The sequence below is a fragment of the Molossus molossus genome, unplaced genomic scaffold (assembly GCF_014108415.1).
Source record: "Molossus molossus isolate mMolMol1 unplaced genomic scaffold, mMolMol1.p scaffold_m16_p_17, whole genome shotgun sequence".
NCBI lineage: Eukaryota > Metazoa > Chordata > Mammalia > Chiroptera > Molossidae > Molossus > Molossus molossus.
This window is the reverse complement of record NW_023425352.1, coordinates 38,084,690-38,103,727: the sequence shown is the minus strand read 5'-3', so window position 1 is coordinate 38,103,727 and position 19,038 is coordinate 38,084,690. Positions and strand designations below refer to the sequence as shown.

At 33.4% G+C, this 19,038-nt stretch overlaps 1 protein-coding gene across 2 annotated transcripts in view; it reads left to right on the top strand.

Moving 5' to 3' along the window:
* The window catches only part of PCDH15 (protocadherin related 15), a 737,327-nt gene that overhangs the window by 290,982 nt on the left and 427,307 nt on the right, over positions 1-19,038 (top strand). For both annotated transcript variants that reach the window (XM_036264711.1, XM_036264710.1), the window contains 2 exons: positions 1,307-1,467; positions 9,653-9,808. In XM_036264711.1, coding sequence (XP_036120604.1) covers positions 1,307-1,467; positions 9,653-9,808 — 317 coding nt within the window. The remainder of the gene's footprint in view (positions 1-1,306; positions 1,468-9,652; positions 9,809-19,038) is intronic.

Below are 19,038 nucleotides of genomic sequence, written 5' to 3'. Positions count from 1 at the left end.
ACATTAAGGCCAATAATTTATTTTTACAAAATGCAGCAGATACATTCTGCATGATTATCTTTCAATCTAGATTCAAAATTATGGATTATCTGTATATTTTTGCATGCCATCCACAGGCAATAAGCTCTCTAGATATCTGCCATTTATCCTAATATCTTTAGAAGAGTACATTTTTATTTGCATAGCCACATCTCTTCTATATGCCGTGATTTAGTAAAATTAATCAGCTGGAAATGATTGCCCTCAGCTATGTTGCATTTTGTGTGGGAAAGAGATTGTTGCTGGATGGGGAAAATAGTGGGATCTGATTTGCATCAGTGCTGTTTCTGTTCAAACTGTAAAATGCGCGGAATCATTAACAGTATAGGAAAGCTTAGGGATTTACTCCCTTTGGGATCTTATTCAACAAATGCTTATAATTCAGCCCATTGAAAAAAATATAAGAAAGCAAACATCGAAATGTTACATTGGAATAGTGAGTTGTTCCAGTCAAGTACCTTAGCCATATCTTAAAGAAGAATGGCTTCTATTGTGTGTCTGTATGTTAGTTTTGTCTTTCACATTAGGATTTATGTTTTATGGATTTGCTTTAAGATAAAAGAAAAAAGAAGCAATTCTCACTGTGAGATACTCTGCTACTGCTTTATCTCTTCATTTCTCTTATTTTCGGGATATCTCTTTTCATATCAGAAGTCTTACTGAGTGAACTAAAGTATCAGTCTCTGTTATTATAGGCATTTCCTTTTATTCAGGATAAAATTCAGTGATAACTCCTGTGGGAAGTGATGGACGGGGAGACGAACAGATTCCTGTTGTTAAAGGCAAATAAGAAATAGATAATGAAACTCACCAAGTGTTTGAATCCCTGCTTCCTACCTTCATCTCTCAAAATATCATTTATAAATAGCATAATAAAAGTATTGTACGCCTTTTTGAAACAGGACTTTTTTTTTATATCATGCCAGATATAGAGTTGAATATTTTTGTATTTAAAATACATGTGCAAGTCAGCCAGCATATTAACTTTGTTAAAGAATTCATACAAGCCCGGCCACTGTGGCTTAGTGGATTGAGCATCATCTCATGGACTGAGAGGTCCCCGTTTGATTCCTGGTCAGGGTACACAGCTGGATTGTGGGCTTGATCCCCAGTGAGGGCATGCAGTAGGCAGCCGATCAATGTTTCCCACATTAGTATATCTATCTCTCTCTCCCTTACTCTCTCTAAAAAATAAATAAAAACGTATTTTTTTAGAAGAATGCATGCAAGTAGAATATGTATTCAAATAACTTTTTTTGGCTTCCAGGTACCATTCTGGTGGATAACATGCTGATCAAAGGGACTGCTGGAGGACCAAACCCCACCATAGAACTCTCTTTGAAGGACAATGTGGATTATTGGGTGCTTTTGGATCCTGTTAAGCAAATGCTTTTTCTGAACAGCACGGGCAGAGTTCTGGATAGAGATGTTAGTGATTTTTTTCTTTGTCCCTGCATTACAACTTTATTCTACTTTAAGTATCTGCATGTGTTTGTTGATATGATATCACATTTTCTTCATATAATTTCAGTTTGTTTTTTGTGTTCATCAACAAAAGCATATTTTAACTCCTTGAAAAAAGAATAAGAAAGAAAGGAACCATCTGTGTTTGAGAGAACCGTTGTGTCTTTCTTCTGTCATCCCAGAAGCTCATTAGACTTCTGAGCAAGGAGAGAATAGAGTGCTCAGAATAAAGGAGTGGTAACCTTGGAAAAGTAGGATAAGCACAGTGATAATTCTTGATGAGGGCTGAACATGCAACTAGGTGTTGAATTAGGACAGAGAGTTTGGTGGAAATATGAATGGGCAGCTGCACTTACAAGCACTTAGGATTGATTGGGAGATGAGTTTGTGGCCATGTGCTTATAGACTGTAAAAATATAAAAGAAGGTGAGCACAAGTTTCCTGGCAACATTCCCATCCAGGCATTCTCAGGCAGCATGAACTAAGTATTATGTTAAGAACAGTTTAATTACCAGTCCCTGAATGTCTCATTTCTGAAAAAGTTTTAACATTTGAGTACAGTTATTTTAATGTAACTTTATTCTCATTTATTTGCAATTCAGTCTTGGGTCCAGAGAATAGTGTGTGGGGAGTGGGGCTTTTAATAACTAGTAGTGATTGTACAGGAACTTGGGAAGACTCAGGACGTGCGTCTAAACATGCCTACTCTCAAATTTTCAGGTTATGAAATCCAAATGTCAAATATTCAGTTTCCTCCACCTGAATCATCTCACCACCTCAGTCAGGATTTATGATCCACTTTATAATATGGTGTATAGTAGATAATTCCTAACCTACTTCACTAATAAAATTCGGAGTCTTTAAGAGCTTTGTGGTGAGGTGGGCAGTCTATAGGACTCTCACCAGGATGGGCTGTCTTTGTACACTTTGGGAGACCCATAATTTAGCTGACTGAGAAGCAGTGGCAGATATGAAATGTGGGTAGCAATGGAGAAAAAGAATGGGACCTTTGGGCTCAATTTAAGGAAAGTAGGTCATCCTTTTTTTTTTTTTCTTAATTGGTTTTAGAGAGAGAGAGGAAAGGAGAGGGAGAGAGAGATAGAATCATTGATGAGAGAGAACATCAATTGGCCGCTTCCTGCATGCCCCTCACTGGGGATTTGGCCCCCAACCTAGGCATTTGTGGTGACCAGGAATGGAACTGGTGACCTCTTGGTGCATGAGTCAATGCTCAACCACTGAGCCACACCGACGGGCGAAAATAAGTCATACTTAATGTTGTCCCTATTCCTCCCATTCCTCCCTCACTCACTATGTCTTTTTATCACAGAAACATTCATTATATACTACAGTCTACAGTTTTGGCTGGGTGGCTAAGAAGGTGTAAAATTGAAATGGAATAAAGACATCTGTATCTTCAAATTTATCTTGTCTCAATTTATCTTATCATAAATCTTATTTTTATGAAAGCAATCTGGACACAAACTAGCAAACTGCAATATCCCACCCTCCCCCCAGCTGCATTATTAAGAGGCATTTTTTTTTACTGACCCTATTTAGGGACATCCATATCTAAGTCATACAAGTTTTATACCATGTCAGGAAAATTATAGAATATTTATCTATTTGAGATCACTGCCATTTTATATTTTGTATCCTTTTTAAAAATTACCTTATAGGCTGATTATGATAATTTTCTGTTTCACTAGCAAATCACTTTTGTTTTAGAACCTATTTTTTTTTTTAATTTATAATATTTTATTTTTTGAGACGGAGGAAGGGAGAGTGAGAGAGTGATAGAAACATCAATAAGAGAGACCATCAATTGGCCACCTCCTGCATGTCCTACACTGGGGATTGGGCCCACAACCTGGACATGTGCCCTGACCAGGAATCGGTGACCTCTTGGTTCATGGGTTGGCACTCAACTACTGAGCCACACTGACCAGGCCTAGAACCTATGTTTTTTATATTAAATGTACTATTCTAGGTCTGAATTATGAGTAGAGAGAAATGATATTCTTCTGTATAAATAAATGGTCTTCCATCTATCCAGCCTATAAAATTGCTTAAATTTTAATTACGTACAAAATTTATATTACTGTTCAAGATAATAATCTGTTTTTCTAGTATTATTTTTACTTCTAAAATGGCCATCATTTATTGGACATTGGATAAACTGAAACTGTATCATGGAAACACACTTAAAATCAGTTTGACCTGAAAGTAACAACTGCAAAAATATGCACAGGTATCATTTAAAGAAAAATCCATGCTGGTTCTTTAAAATAATAATGAAAAATAAGTTCCTTTCCATTTAAAATATTCTTTGAATCAGGAATGCTATGGTCAAGTGAAACTTGCAAAGATAGTTTGCAAATTGCAGTGTTGTCAATGGACACCTAATTGAAATTAGCAAAAGATGGTGGAGACAAGGTCATCTAAAGAATATTAAATGTAAAATTAATATTGCAGAGGAAAATGTGTAAATTTAAAAAACCCACATGCTCTCATAATGTGCAATGTTTTTACCATTTGGAAATTACTCTTACTGAAATCATAGCAAGACAATGAATAGAAGATGCCCTAAACCTTAGTAATATGAGGATGTAAGCCCATGTAGTCACACCAAAGATTTAACATTCCCGTCTTGCACAGATACTTTCACTTGGTGGTGGGCCTTACAAAACCTAAATTAAAACAGATGCAGGACTTGAGCCTCCTTCTGAGGAGGGCCATGTCAGCCTTCCCATGTTTCTGTTTGTATTTTTTGCAGTATTTTGTCGTTTTTCCTGTTGTTGTTGTCATTGTTACATATTTTACCGGTCCACTGCTCTAGTGTAGTCAGTGTTTACATAAGAAAAGTTTAATCTAGATACTGTAAATGAGGTTCATACAGCTAATTAACAAAGAAACCAGGTTGCCAAAAACTTGGTTTTTAATATCAGGGAATTCTCCTTGGATAAATATTTGAATTGAATTTAAGCAAGGAGTTAGAAGTATAAGTGCAAAAACAGTATAAAAAGTTGTGTAGAAGAAACAGAAGTATAGACGTAGTGTAGAAGACATTGTGTAGAAGTAGTACAAAGTGTAAGAATAAGAAGAATAACATATTGTCAAGTTGAGACCTGACAGTTAGTAATGGGGGCCATTACCAGTTACATAGCAAGCATAAAAAGGTTAAAAAAAATAAAAGACAAGCCGATGTATAGAAACTGCTAGATCTTTATATCAGGAATCAATTGGATCATTAAGAAATGTTTCACCAGTATTAAATTGTCAAGAGTCAAGAAAAAAATGATAACAGGCTGAAATTCATTGTTTGACTTACGAATTTGTCAGAAAGACTTCATTTTTGGGAGGTGGAGCACTTAGGATTCTGATCAAATCTACAGACTCATTTCTCAGGGAAAAGTTTATTTGTACATGAATAAAATATTTTCAGTCAGTTTCAAGAGTGTCACTAACAACTAAGGTTACATAGAGCCCAGTTTAAAGATCTTGCTTTGGGTAAACAATCTTCATATATTTTTGTCTCAAATTGCTAGAGAATCTTGTATCTTAAATTTTGTATTTCTAAATAGAACTAAGGGAAGAAATGATTACTTACCACATATAAACTTTTATATTACATCTCACAGGAGTAACTGGATGTAGTCTTAACGATTTCTTCAGATTTTAGATACCTACCATCTTTCCCATAATAGAAAGTAATATTTATATAAATTGGAAAAAATTCTTAATTTAATCTCTTATTTCAGTGCAGTTCACTATGTACTATATGAACTTCTTTTGAATTGTGAATTTATCTTTCTGCTGCCACACTGCTCTTAGGGCTTTTTTTCCCTCACTTTTAAATCAAAGTGTAAGGGCTTTTATTTTGAAAATTCTCAACCCAGTGCCCACCTGCCATGTGTGCTGGAAAAGTAGTGTGTTAAATCCAAGTCTAATCACAATGGGAAATTATGGTTTCATTTAATTGTAAGACAATATAAACCTGGTGGCAAATATATCACAAAAGAAAACTCAAGTCAATGGAGAATTCAAAATAGAGAACATTTATAATATCAATTAGATTTTTCATTTTGTAAAAGTAATAAGTACATAGAAAGAAAAATCTTAGCAAAGATATTTTATTCCTATGAGGGCTGACTAAAATTTGCCTTTGCTTTATGAAAAATAAAATCAATTCTTATATAAGTTTGCTAAAAATGTGTTTCCCCCTAAATTATTTAGCCCTTCAAATAACATGGTTTCTAGAAAAACTTAATTCCCCTTAGATTGAAGATTTGTGCTATAATCAATACTGTAGCATCAATAAATTCACTATATAAACTTCACTTTGCATGTTGAATCCTAAACTATTTTCAGAAACACTTATAACACTATTTTCTATTTTTGTCTTTTTTCAAATGACAAAAGTCATATATATTTGTTGAAAAATTGTATTCCTTTTCTTTCTACTTCAACTTTACTTTTCAAAGATAAAACCCCACCAACTTTTGGATGTCTAGGAATATATACATATTTTAAATAACTATCCTCCCAAATTTATACACACTCTTTCTTTCTTTGTTTCACAAATGAAGCAATTTAAGAGAATTAGAGAAAATAAAATTGCCATGACTTATTTTTTTCACTAGTCCTGAAAGATAAACCACAATTCCCTAACACATTTCTAAGCATTTTGGACTCCCTAGACTCTCACTAATGGACTTAGTAGAACCCCACTTGATATATTTATGACCTTCTTAAGCAGCAGAATAGAATCTATTCCAATGTGAGATTACAATGTATGTTATATATTAGCCACAGGGAATTCTTGCCTTCAACGTGACCTATTATGTTTGGAATTTATTGCAAGCTAAGTTCTATCCATACTACTAACAGTTGCATGGGGAACTAAAGTTGAGAGTGACAACAGTTTCAGATGACCTGGTACCTCTAATTTATGGGCACTTATAGGAAGGACTAAGTGGGCTCAGTGCATTTGATCCTCTACTTGCAAAGATTGTGACCTTTCTATCCTAGTGCTTCCACTCGATATAGAATTAGAGGTTGAGGTAAAATGGTTGTATAGGTCTCTCTTGCAATATTTGGAAGACAAATAATGTTGGAAGAACATGATTCAACTGATTGTCTTCCAGAAGGTGTGCCAAGGGCTAATCGTACAGGTATTTATTTATTGTTTTTAACTTTTTGATTGAAATATGCCAGAGTTTTTAAAAATGGTCATTAAAGCAAACACTTTAAAATTGGTATTAAAGACAGAGGTCATCTAATTCCAATTATTTCCAGAAAACTTCAAAGACATAGTCTTATTAAGTAATCTAATTCCTCAAGCTTGCAGATTTTTAATGATGGGGCTTGCTTTATAGGATAGTTCATTCTATTCTGTACCATTTTGGATTAATAGAATATCTCTACATATGTTGAAAATATATGCTTTGTACTTTTTATTCATTGATCTTATTTTAGCTCTATGGGACTGCAGTGAATAAACTAAAAGCTTGCTAGATCATTTCACAACAACCATATAGATGTTGAGTGACTATTGTTTGTTTTAGCTTAAATATCCTCAAATTTTAACACATATTTGAAAGTGTACAGATTTGACATCTTATTCACCCAGAATATGGTGCTTAATATAATCCACCTATCTCTGCATTTGATATGATTAATGAATATGAAGTTTCTATTATTTTTTTCAGTAGTCTAATTACAGTGTTTGCATATAAACTCAACTTTCACTCATATAAATTCACAATTACATTTTGCATTACTATGTGTATCCATTTATTATATTTCATAATTATTTTTCTAATATAAACAAGTTGATTTGAATGTATTATTTTATTTTATTGGTACATGCCCCTAGCGGGGACCGAACCCAGGACTCTATGGTCTGCAGGCCAATGCTCCAACTGCTGAGCCAAACGGGCCAGGGCTGAATGTATTATTTTAAAAGTATATCAGGGGGATGAGAAGATGTAAACCAAAGAAATTATATGTATATATGCATAAACTATGGATACAGACAATAGTGCAGTGAAGGCCTGGGTGGGATTGGAAGAAGGGAGGACGGTGTCAATGGGGGAAGAAAGGGAGGATACCCGTAATACTTACAACAATAAAAATAATTTTTAAAGTATATCATTTTTACAATACTTATCTTTACAATGTTATTCTTACTTATTTAAATGATTTGTACTTTGCCTTTTGACATTAAATGTATTATGTATCCTTCTGAGTCTTGAGATGTTCACAGGTTTTATACCCCTGACTTTAATGCCTTCATTTATGTCAGTGATTAAGAGTGGAACACTAGATATTATAGCACAGAGCTATATGGCACCTCACTAGAGACCCTCCATATGTTAATGATGCTTCAATTTATTTTTTTCTAGATACAATTAGTCAAGTACAAATCAATTAAACTACTTCTTTCTTTACTGGTCATAAAATCTTTAAATTAAACATGTTTGTTTCTGTTTAAATATGGTTTCTACAACATTCTTCTCAGTAATATGGTTTGTGACAATTTTAATAAACTTATACTAGCTTTTAATAATTATTGTTATATTTTTTAAATTTATTTCAATCAAAAAATTTAATTATTTATTTAAAATCCAGTATTATAAGTTAGAATGTTATAGGTTCCATGTTTTTCACTCTTTCATATATTTAGCTTTATATAAATTAATATATATTTTACATCCATTATGTGTTAATATGTGCCTAGCATGAAGTAAATTCATGTAATACTTATAATGATTTGATCATATCCACGTTCATTATTATCCCCATTTGTAGAGATGAGAAAACTAAGCACAGAGAGAATAGGATATGAATCTAAGGTTAGAAGCCAAGGAGACTCGGGTATACAGTCATCTGTCCTAGGCACGATGTTAGTTCCTGGGTAGAGAGATTTAGCCAGGACCAAACCAATACCCCATGTTTTGTGAAGGTTTCAGTCTATTGAAGAAAGACAAACTAAAAAAAAAAAATCTAAAATATGTAATATGTCAAGAGGTGGATGAAAAGTGCAATGAAGAAATATAAATAGTGAAGGGAGAAGTTGAAAAGAGAGATCAGGCTGGAGATATGGTATTTTAGATGGGGTGATAAGAACAGGCCATTCTGAAAAAAATTATATATTTAGAGGAAAAATTTCATGAGCTTGAAAAAGATTTTAAAAATCACAAAGACACCTTTTTTAGTGTTAAACACTTTGACTCTAGAGTAAAAGAGATGTAAGTATACATCCAAATTCTCCAAGTCCCAAGCCATGGGACTTGAGTAAATAAGTTCCCCCTTTGAAAACACTTTTCTCCTTCATCAAATTTATTATTTAAAAAAAAAAAGCCATTTAGCACATGTTTAGGTATAGAACATTTATTGAAATATCATTTTAACAATAAAATCTGACAACATAAAACATCTCATTTTAAGTTTTTATTTAGACAAATTATGCTATAGGAGAGTGAATACTGTTAATTACATAATATAGTTTCATAATAGTATACTAAAAAGTTATACTAAATCTATATTTACAAATATGGGATGATATTCACGTGGATATGTATGTCATAATAGATGTATATTTGGAGAAGGGGAAAGATTAGCAAAATAAGCATTTAAATGTATAGAATGAATAAGAGTATTTGGTTGGATTGTGAATGGGCTCTCTTCTTTTGCATATCTACATTTCAATATTTATCAGATACCAATATATAAGATTTTATATGTAAATGGAAAAATGAAAATGGACACGTTATATAATCCTTCCCCAGATATTTAATTATTAACACATTCTTGTTTATAAATTAGAAGTTCATATCATTGCTTCTTTAACTTGTGGAGGGACAAAAATTTTTATCCCATTAAATCTCAGCATTAATTTTGTAATTGTGTTTATCACCAGTCTTCTAATTGTGAACATGATGCTACTTAAGACCCTATATTTTGAGACACAAAATTGAATAATGAAGTAATGGTAATTGTCTTCTCTTGTCCTTAAAATAATACAAAGTGAGTCAATTTTTATAGATTATTGTCATGTAAAAATGAACAAGTGTAGTAAATTTTATGACATAAGTGCTTTGGCCATAATAATATCTTTCAAAAAGATACAATTTCTGCATTTCAGCCACCAATGAACATACACTCCATCGTGGTGCAAGTCCAGTGCATCAACAAAAAGGTGGGCACTGTTATCTACCACGAAGTTCGCATCGTGGTGAGAGACAGGAATGACAACTCACCCACATTCAAGCATGAAAGCTACTATGCCACCGTGAATGAGGTCAGTTTCCATGTGCTCTTTCTTTTGTCTTCTTTACATATATAACTGTATACTATAACTGTTTTGAAATGAATACTCTATAATAATAGGCTTATCTGTTTAGAAATATCAAGAAAACATTTTAGGAAATAGTGCTTTAGAAGAAATAAGGTCTGGATAACATCTGACTTGACATTGCTGCAGGAAATTTTTGATTAATTTATAATAATGACCAAAATATTAATACTTATGGACAATTAATACTCATCGTAGACAATTTTATGCCTGAATCCACATGCATGCTTACCGAGGCTCAACAGGAGCTATTTATTCTCATTGTAAGGTGATGAATTAATTTATTTTTGTATCTCTGAAGTGGTAGCAGTAACTGAATACCAGAAGAAATTATCTGTTTAAGATTTTATTGACTTAAAGCTATTTCCTCAATTTTAAAATCAAGTTTTGACATATTCAAAATATTGTAATAGAAATCTCAAATAAAATGCTGATCAAATTATAAAAATATTTTAAAGTAATATTGCTTCTATTAGAACATACTTTGGTTAGTTTGTTGATTCCCCTTATTTTTCTTTTTTCTTTGAGTCAAATTCATTTTTTAAACAGTAGTTAGTCTATTATTTTTTTTATCATTTCATTAAGTTAAAAAGTATTTGTGAAGACTCTCTAATATCATCTATTATGTGTAGTTTAACAAAAAGAGGAACCACATTTTATCAGTCCTTCTTTACCTGTGAGTTGCTGTTTATAACCTTAAAAATATGTACCTACTTTATAGGAGGAAATCAGTGTAATTAGAGTATTAAACACTACATTAGGTCTAATGTCTACAAGCTTTTTAAAATTATCAGCATTTATCCTATTTGTCTCAACCTTTTTCTATTTGTAAAAAATTTAAGAAATGGTTTTCTTCTATAAATTGAGACTATAGTTCATATTATTTTTTAAAACACCAATAAACTCCTTTAAGTCTAACAGGACAAGTTACTGGTCAGTGAAGACTTAACCATTTTGAGCTACTTTTATTTAACAAGTTTCTACTAAAATAGACAAATGATAACTAATGTAATTAATAAGGTAACGTGATTAATTATTTTTGCATCTTACTTTAGTATCTGAAGTATACTATTTCAACGAAATTTTGCTTTGTTTGTTTGAATGTTAACTTCATTTGGGCTTAAACTTGTTGTCAGATGAATTATATTAGGTGACAGATCTAATTGTAAAATCTATTCTTGTACCACATTTAACTATTCCTGGATCCATATATTTAATTTTTTGTGAAGAAATTCATTGTGTTCAATTTGAATTTCAAAGTATTAAATGTAAAAATAGGGATTAACTACTTCCACTTACCCCATCCAACCTTTTCAGCACCTTACTGAAAAATAACCTTTTCAAATATTATTTTAATCATGTCACTCTCCTATTCAAAAAATCATGTAATTTCAAATTATTGTCAGGAAAAAGGCCATGTGTTCATTGGCTGACTTTCAAGGCCTTCCATAATCTGACCTTTTGTCAATGTATTCTAAACTTCAAATTCTCTTGGAAAAGCCCACTTTCAGAATAATTTCCTCATCTCACACATATTTCCACTTCTCAGGCTAAGCTCAAACTGTCCATTTTACTTAGAATGGGATCCTCCCTACCTTGCTGGTCTCCAAGTTTTATTCACCTTTTAAAGTTTAACTCAAGACCAATCTCCACTTATTTCTAACGTTGTCCCTAACTACTCACATTCATTAACCTTCAGTTTCTCAAACTCTAAACTCCTGCAGCATCTGGATAAATATCAATTACAGTGATAAAATTTATAGAAAAGTCAGATATTTTATCTTAAATATTATTTGCATAGGCCCAGGTTTCTTTATAAAGCTCTCCTTATATGGTTTTTTCTTAATGTATTTCCCTATAGCCAACTAAGACAATTCTATTCCATGGTACTGTAGTCATATATTCTGTGGTTTCCTAATATTATTTCCCCCTTTGATTTTGTTCATGCTCTCATATCTATTCTCTTGAAAAAAAAAAAAAAGTTTAGTTAAACCCCAAAACATAATCATAAGGAAAAAAACAAATTTAATTATTTTTCTGATCCTTTATTTATATGAGTAGTTCTTCCATAGTAGTACTTCCCCTTAGTTTCATTGGCTAGAATATATATAAATAATTTCCATTGGGAAAATACATTGAAATGATATATACATATATGTATATATGTGTATATACTCTGACTACAATGCTGCCTATAAATTTAAATAAAGTAGATTTTATCCTTCTGTGAAAGATTGAAAAATATTTTCTATGCTAGATCTCCTTTTAGTATAAGGCATGCAGTTAATGCAGAATGATCTACATGGTTTTGTGTGTGGGTGGGGGGTTATCACTCAGGGTTTAATAGATTGTTGGTGTCAAAATATTTTACACTTCATTAAAATCCAAAAAACAGGTATAAAGTCATTATCACAGATGTGTAAAAGAAGTTTCCAAAATTATAGTTCTGATTAGTCACTCTCCTTGCTCACTACGAGAACACTGAGACCTGGAGCAGTGGCATGAATTGGCTATTACACATTAAACTGGTAAGGAAGTTGGGAATAAAACCCATATTCTCGTTCAATCAACCCTTCACTGCTTATTATAGACATTCTCTTAACCAAATTATAACTATTTTCATGGAACTGATTTAAAGATAAATATCATGGTTTATACTTCTAGTATTATATCGTAACATTAACGTCGCAGTCAGTGCTTGTATGAACACATCAATCCATTTCCCGTTCAGAAAAGAAAAAGGGCAGCTCCATCCCAGCATTCATTTCATTTCACATAAACATGCTCTTGGAGGATGAAGCAAATCTGACTGGTTTCCCTTGTGAAAATAAAATATGAAAAATATACTTGGAGTTATTTCTAAACAGAACTTGTATCCTCATGTGACAGGAAAGTGTATGATGATCAGTGGCAAAATTTGGGAGTAAGGTTAGGACTGTAATCGTGAGTTATCTGGGGGTAAGAACTGCAGCCTCAAGCACCGCTGGGGAGTAATCTCAGGCAAACGGGAAATGGATTAAATACCAGTCTCTTACACTATTTGTAAACATATTCTTCTATTAGTGTGTCCAACATTTGAATGTCAATATCTAAATGCTGAGCAAGAATTATAACCATGTTTATAATGTCTTGTTTGTAAGACAGAGGACATTGCAAATATTTTTCTCTCTCTGGGTAATTGCAGACTCTCTCAATTAATTTTGGACAACTGTAACATTAAGTAATTAATCTGATTGGTTTGAAGAACAAATTACACAGTTTAATTCTTGCTGATTAATCTTAAGTAATTTTTGGGAGAAAAATATTCCTGGCAGTGATGTCCTCAGTAACACAGGCACCCCATTCCCCGCCAAATTTCCTTTTGATGTAATAAAAAGTAAACAAGGTCAAGGTAAGGCAGACCTAATGTTTCCTTGGTCTTGAAAAATTAATCTCAAAATAATACACAGGTTATATTTGTCCTGGTCTTTAATGATCACTTAACAGATGGGGCAATGTTTTAGTCAATATTAATTTGTACATTTTATCACCTTGAATGTACATTGCTGATATAACATATGACAGATTGGAGATAATTTGTTGCCACTTTCCAAAAGAATGTTTTCTTACATTTATTTCTCTTGATAGGTAGATGGTTTATAATCTCTAAGAAATAAAGAGGAAGCAAGGGGAGGAAGGTAGGGAAGGGAGGAATGAAAAAAAAAGATAGATTGTGAGAGAGAAAATTCAAATTTTGAGTTAAGTCTATAATGTACAGCTTATTTGGCTTTACATTTTCTTTTATTTTGTTTTAGAAATGTGCTTACTGCAATATGTTTTATAATTTTAATAGATTAAAAGTACTACACAATTTCATTTTATTATGTTGGACGTGCTTCATTAGAGTGATATTTTCCTTTTTGCTCAATTGAGACTATTTGTGACTTATTTAATTATTTCATTGAGCTTCAGAAAGAAAAAGACTTAGTTCAGATGTTGGCTCTGTTTTCCAGAAAATTGGCCTTTTTCATATTTCACGATCAATATGTTGTTTAGATTAATGATGATTTATTATTTACACTTTCATTTTGTTTACTTAGTTAGGTTATTTAGGCTTAAATATTCATAACAAAAGTATATGCTGTTTTCAGAAAATTATAATAAACGTATTCTCTTCATTATTTTATTAACATTTATTTTAATGATTTAGTCCTATACTCACTTATTTAAATGTTTATTTTGATTATTTATCTTCCATGATAACTTAAGCCATTTAAATAATTATAATGTTTACTATTATTCTACTTTAATATATGCCCTAGGAATAAGGATCTTACTTAAAATTTTTTAAAACTATAAAAAATTCTATGTATAGTAAAATTGCCTTATTTTGTAGCAACAGTGTTGAGTTAGAGTTCTACAACTGTGGGTGATTTAAAAAAACTTTTATGATTTCCGAAATTTTTGTAATGTGATGATATTTTACCAATAGGACACACAATTTCCTGAGGATAGTGTTTTATATAGAATATTTTGTTGAAATGGGAGTCTTAAGTTCAAGGTTCTACTTTTTTGCTCCTAATCCGTGTTAAATAATCATAGAGCAGCCATTGAAAATTAATGTTTTTAGTTGAACTCAGGACCACAAGTCAGATTTGGCCTAGCTGTTTCTGTTTTGCCTCATGAAATTTTGGTGCCCACCAGGAAAAAAAAAATTTTATTGCAACACAGGCATGCCCGCTCCTCATATGTTATTGATTTGCTATAATAACAGAGGCGAGTAGTTGTAACATAATGAGAATGGCCCACAAAGCTGGAAATATTTGCAATATGGCCCTTTTCATAAAAAAGTTTGATCACCCCTGTTATCACTCTACTTGAGGTATTAAGAACATATCAAATACAAGAGAGAATATATATATATAACACTTGATACATCTACTTTAGAAACATGTGTGATGTGTGCATGTGTGCATTCTGAACTATATTTTTCTAATTTTTTTTAATTGAGTTGATTCTACCATGACAAAAATAAAAAAATAAAAAAATCAGCCAATAGCCTGGCCAGTGTGGCTCAGTGGTTGAGCGCTGACCCATGCACCAAGAGGTCACTGGTTCGATTTCTGGTCAGAGCACATGCCCAGGTTGTGGGCCAAATCCTCAGTAAGGGGCATGCAGGAGGCGGCCAGTCAATATTCTCTCTCTTCAATGTTTCTCTCTCTTTCCCCCCCTTCCTCTCTCTCTCAGAAATAAATAAAGAAATAAATTCAGCCAATAACCTGAATTAGCTTGGAAGTGCATCCATTTCCAAGTCTCCAATAAGGAACCCATCAATGCTAATACATTAATTATAGCTTGGTGACACCTGTCTCTGACTTTTGACTAATCTATGAGATAAAAGAAATGAATACATGCCCTTGCTGGTGTGGCTCAGTGCTTAAAGCATCAGCAATGCACCTAAGGGTTGGTCACAGGTTCAATTCCTGGTCAAGGGCATATACCTGGTTTACAGGTTTGATTCCAGCCTCAATTGGGGGGCGTGCAAGAGACAACCAATGGATGTCTCCCTCACATCAATGTTTCTCTCTCTCCCCTTCCACTCTCTAAAAACCAATGAAAAAAATATCCTCAGGTGAGGATTAACAACAACAAAAGAAATGAATACATAATTAAGCCTCTAAATTTATAATTTGTGATAAAAGCAATAGAAATTAATGCAATAGTACTCCGTGTACTTAACAAAATTGTAGGGAAAAATAATAGTAAGGAAAGAGAAGATTTGGAAAACCTTGACAGGGTAAGTTACTGTGAAAGAAACAATGAACCCAACAACCTCAAAACTCATTCTGTTTAAGCGCATGGAGCATTTATAAAAATTTACCAAATGATAGGCTATAAAGGAAAGGGTTAATATATTCCAAATTACTAAAATTATATACTACATGTTTTCTAATCACAGTGCAATTGAGATTAAAATAAATAAAAATAACAGAAACAAGTAATTGTCCATGTATTTAGAAAATGGCATATAAACATTTTAATATGCACAAATGGCATTATTTTTTATGTAGGAACCCAATAGTATTTAGATCTCAAATATTATAGTTAAAAATGTGTTTAGCAAGCTTTCTGGAGACAAGCCTTTTTTTTTTTTTTAAGAGTACTTTTTAATAAACCTGCAACAAATAGAAAATTAATTTTAACAGGTAATTAGCTGGTCACAACTTCTACCAAAATGAGGTTAGGTGCCTTTCATCCTCATCAGTGTTTTGGAATAGTTTGAGAAGAATGAGTATTTATTCTTTGATTTTTGGGTAAAATTGACCTGTGGAAACATCTGGTCAAGGACTTTTGTTTGTTGAGAATTTTATTTTCTTTTTATCTTCACCTGAAGACATTTTTCCATTCTTTGTTCAGATAGAGTGGGAGGGAGAAAGAGGAAGAGAGAGAGAGAGAAACATCGACATGAAAGGGACACATCGAGTGGCTGTCACCCACACGACCAACCAGGGCCGGGGACAAACTGCAACTGAGGTATGTGCCCTTAGCAGGAACTAAACCTGGGTCTCTCTGGACCTCAGGCCGACACTGAACCAAACCGGCCAAGGCTGTTGAGAATTTTTTTTTTTAATTAATTTTTGTTACAGATGTTTCTCCTTTTCCCCCACTGATTCCCCCCTCCCCCTTCCTCCCTGCCCTTTCCCCAGTTTGTTGTCCATGTCCACTGTTCATGCATACATGCATATAAGTTCTGTGGTTTATCTCTCCCCCACCACCCCCTCTTTAGGGGATTATCAGTCTTTACCCCACTTCCACGTCTCTGGGACTCCCCCATTCCTCAGACTGTTATATTCATTATATTCCACAAATAAGTGAGATCATATGAAACTTGTCTTTCTCTGTTTGGCTTGTTACACTTAGGATGATACTTTCAAGGTCCCTCTATGTAGTCTCAAAGGATAAGAGATCTTTCTTTCTTACCGCTGCGTAGTACTCCATTGTGTATATGTACCACTGCTTTTTTATTCATTAGTCTGCTGATGGACAATTGGGCTGTTTCCAGATCTTAGCAATTGTAAATAGTGCTGCTACAAACATGGGGGTACATATATTCTTTCTGATTGGTGTTTCAGGCTTCTTAGGGTATATTCCCAGAAGTGGGATCACTGGGTCAAATGAAAGTTCAAGTTTTAATTTTTTGAGGTAATACCATATTGTTTTCCATAGTGTCTGCACCAGTCTGCATTCCCACCAGCAGTGCACTAGAGTCCCCTTTTCTCCACACCCTCGCCAACACTTGTTGTTTGATGATTTGTTGATGGCGGCCATTCTGACAGGTGTGAGGTGATACCTCATTGTTGTTTTAATTTGCATCTCTCTGATGATTAGTGATGATGACCATTTCTTCATATGTTTCTTAGCCATTTGTATGTCCTGTTTGGAGAGGTTTCTATTTAGTTCCTCTGCCCATTTTTTAATTGGACTCTTTGTCTCCCTTTTGTGGAGTTGTATGAGCACTCTATATGTATTGGAAATTAACCCCTTATCTGATATATCATTGGCAATTATGCTCTCCGATACAGTGGGTAGCCTTTCCATTTTGATGATTGTATCTTTCACTGTGCAGAAGCTTTTGAGTTTGATGTAGTCCCATGTGTTCATTTTCTCCTTTGTTGCTATTTCCTTAGGTGATGTGTCAGTAAAAATTCTGCTGCGTATGATGTCTGAGATTTTGTTTCCTATGGTCTTTTCTAGGATTTTTATGGCTTCATTAGTTACATTTAAGTCTTTTACCCATTTTGAGTTTATTCTCCTGTAGGGTGTAAGTCGATAGTCTAGTTTCATTTTTCTGCAAGTAGCTGTCCAATTTCCCCAGCATCATTTATTAAAGAGGCTGTCCTTACTCCACTGTATGCTCTTGCCACTTTGTCAAATATTAATTGAGCATATTGCCTTGGGTCCTTTTCTGGGTTCTCTGTTCTGTTGCACTGGTCTATATGCCTGTTCTTGTGCCAGTACCAGGCTGTTTTGATTACAGTGGCTTTGTAGGATAACCTGAAATCTGGTATTGTGATCCCTCCAACTTTGTTCTTCCTTTTGGAGATTGCTGTGCCTATTCGAGCCCTTTTTTGGTTCCATATGAACTTTTGAAGTAATTATTCGAATTCTGTGAAGTATGCCATTGGTATTTAGATGGGGATTGCGTTGAATCTATAGATTGCTTTGGGTAATATGGACATTTTAATGATGTTAATTCTCCCTATCCATGAACAGGGTATGTGCTTCCACTTCTTTATATCTTCCTCTATTTCTTTTTTCAATGACCTGTAGTTTTCTGCGAATGGGTCCTTTATTTCTTTGGTTAAGTTTATTCCTAGGTATCTTAATTTTTTTGCCACAATGGTAAATGGGATTGTTTTCTTAGTACCTCTTTCTGTGAGTTCATCATTGTTGTATAAGAATGCCATCGATTTCTTGACATTAATTTTGTATCCTGCTACTTTGTCAAATTCATTTATATAAGTCTAGTAAACTTTTGATGGAGTCTTTGGGGTTTTCTATGTATAGTATCATGTCATCTACAAATAATGACAGTTTCACTTCCTCCTTTCCAATTTGGATCCCTTTTATTTTTTCTTCCTGTCTGATTGCTGTGGCTAAGACTTCCAGTACTATGTTAAATAGGAGTGGCAAAAGTGGACATCCTTGCCTGTTGCTTTTCTGAAGGGAAATGCTTTTAGTTTTTGCCCATTGAGCATGATGTTGGCTGTAGGTCTTTCATATATGGCCTTTATTATGTCTAGATATGATCCCTCTATTCCCACACTGCTGAGCGTTTTTATCAGAAATGGATGCTGGATTTTGTTGAAGGCTTTTTCAGCATCTATTGATATTATCATGTGGTTTTTATTCTTCATTTTCTTTATGTGGTGTATCACATTTATGGATTTGCGAATATTGTACCGGCCTTGCATCCCTGGGATGAATCCCACTTGGTCATGGTGGATAATTTCTTTGGTGTTTTGCTGGATCAGATTTGCTAGTATTTTGTTCAGGATTTTGGCATCTATGTTCATCAGGGATATTGGCCTGTAGTTTTCTTTCTTTGTTGTGTCTTTTTCTGGTTTTGGAATTAGAATTATGCTGGCTTCATAAAACGAGTTTGGAAGTCTTCCATCTTGAATTTTTTGAAATAG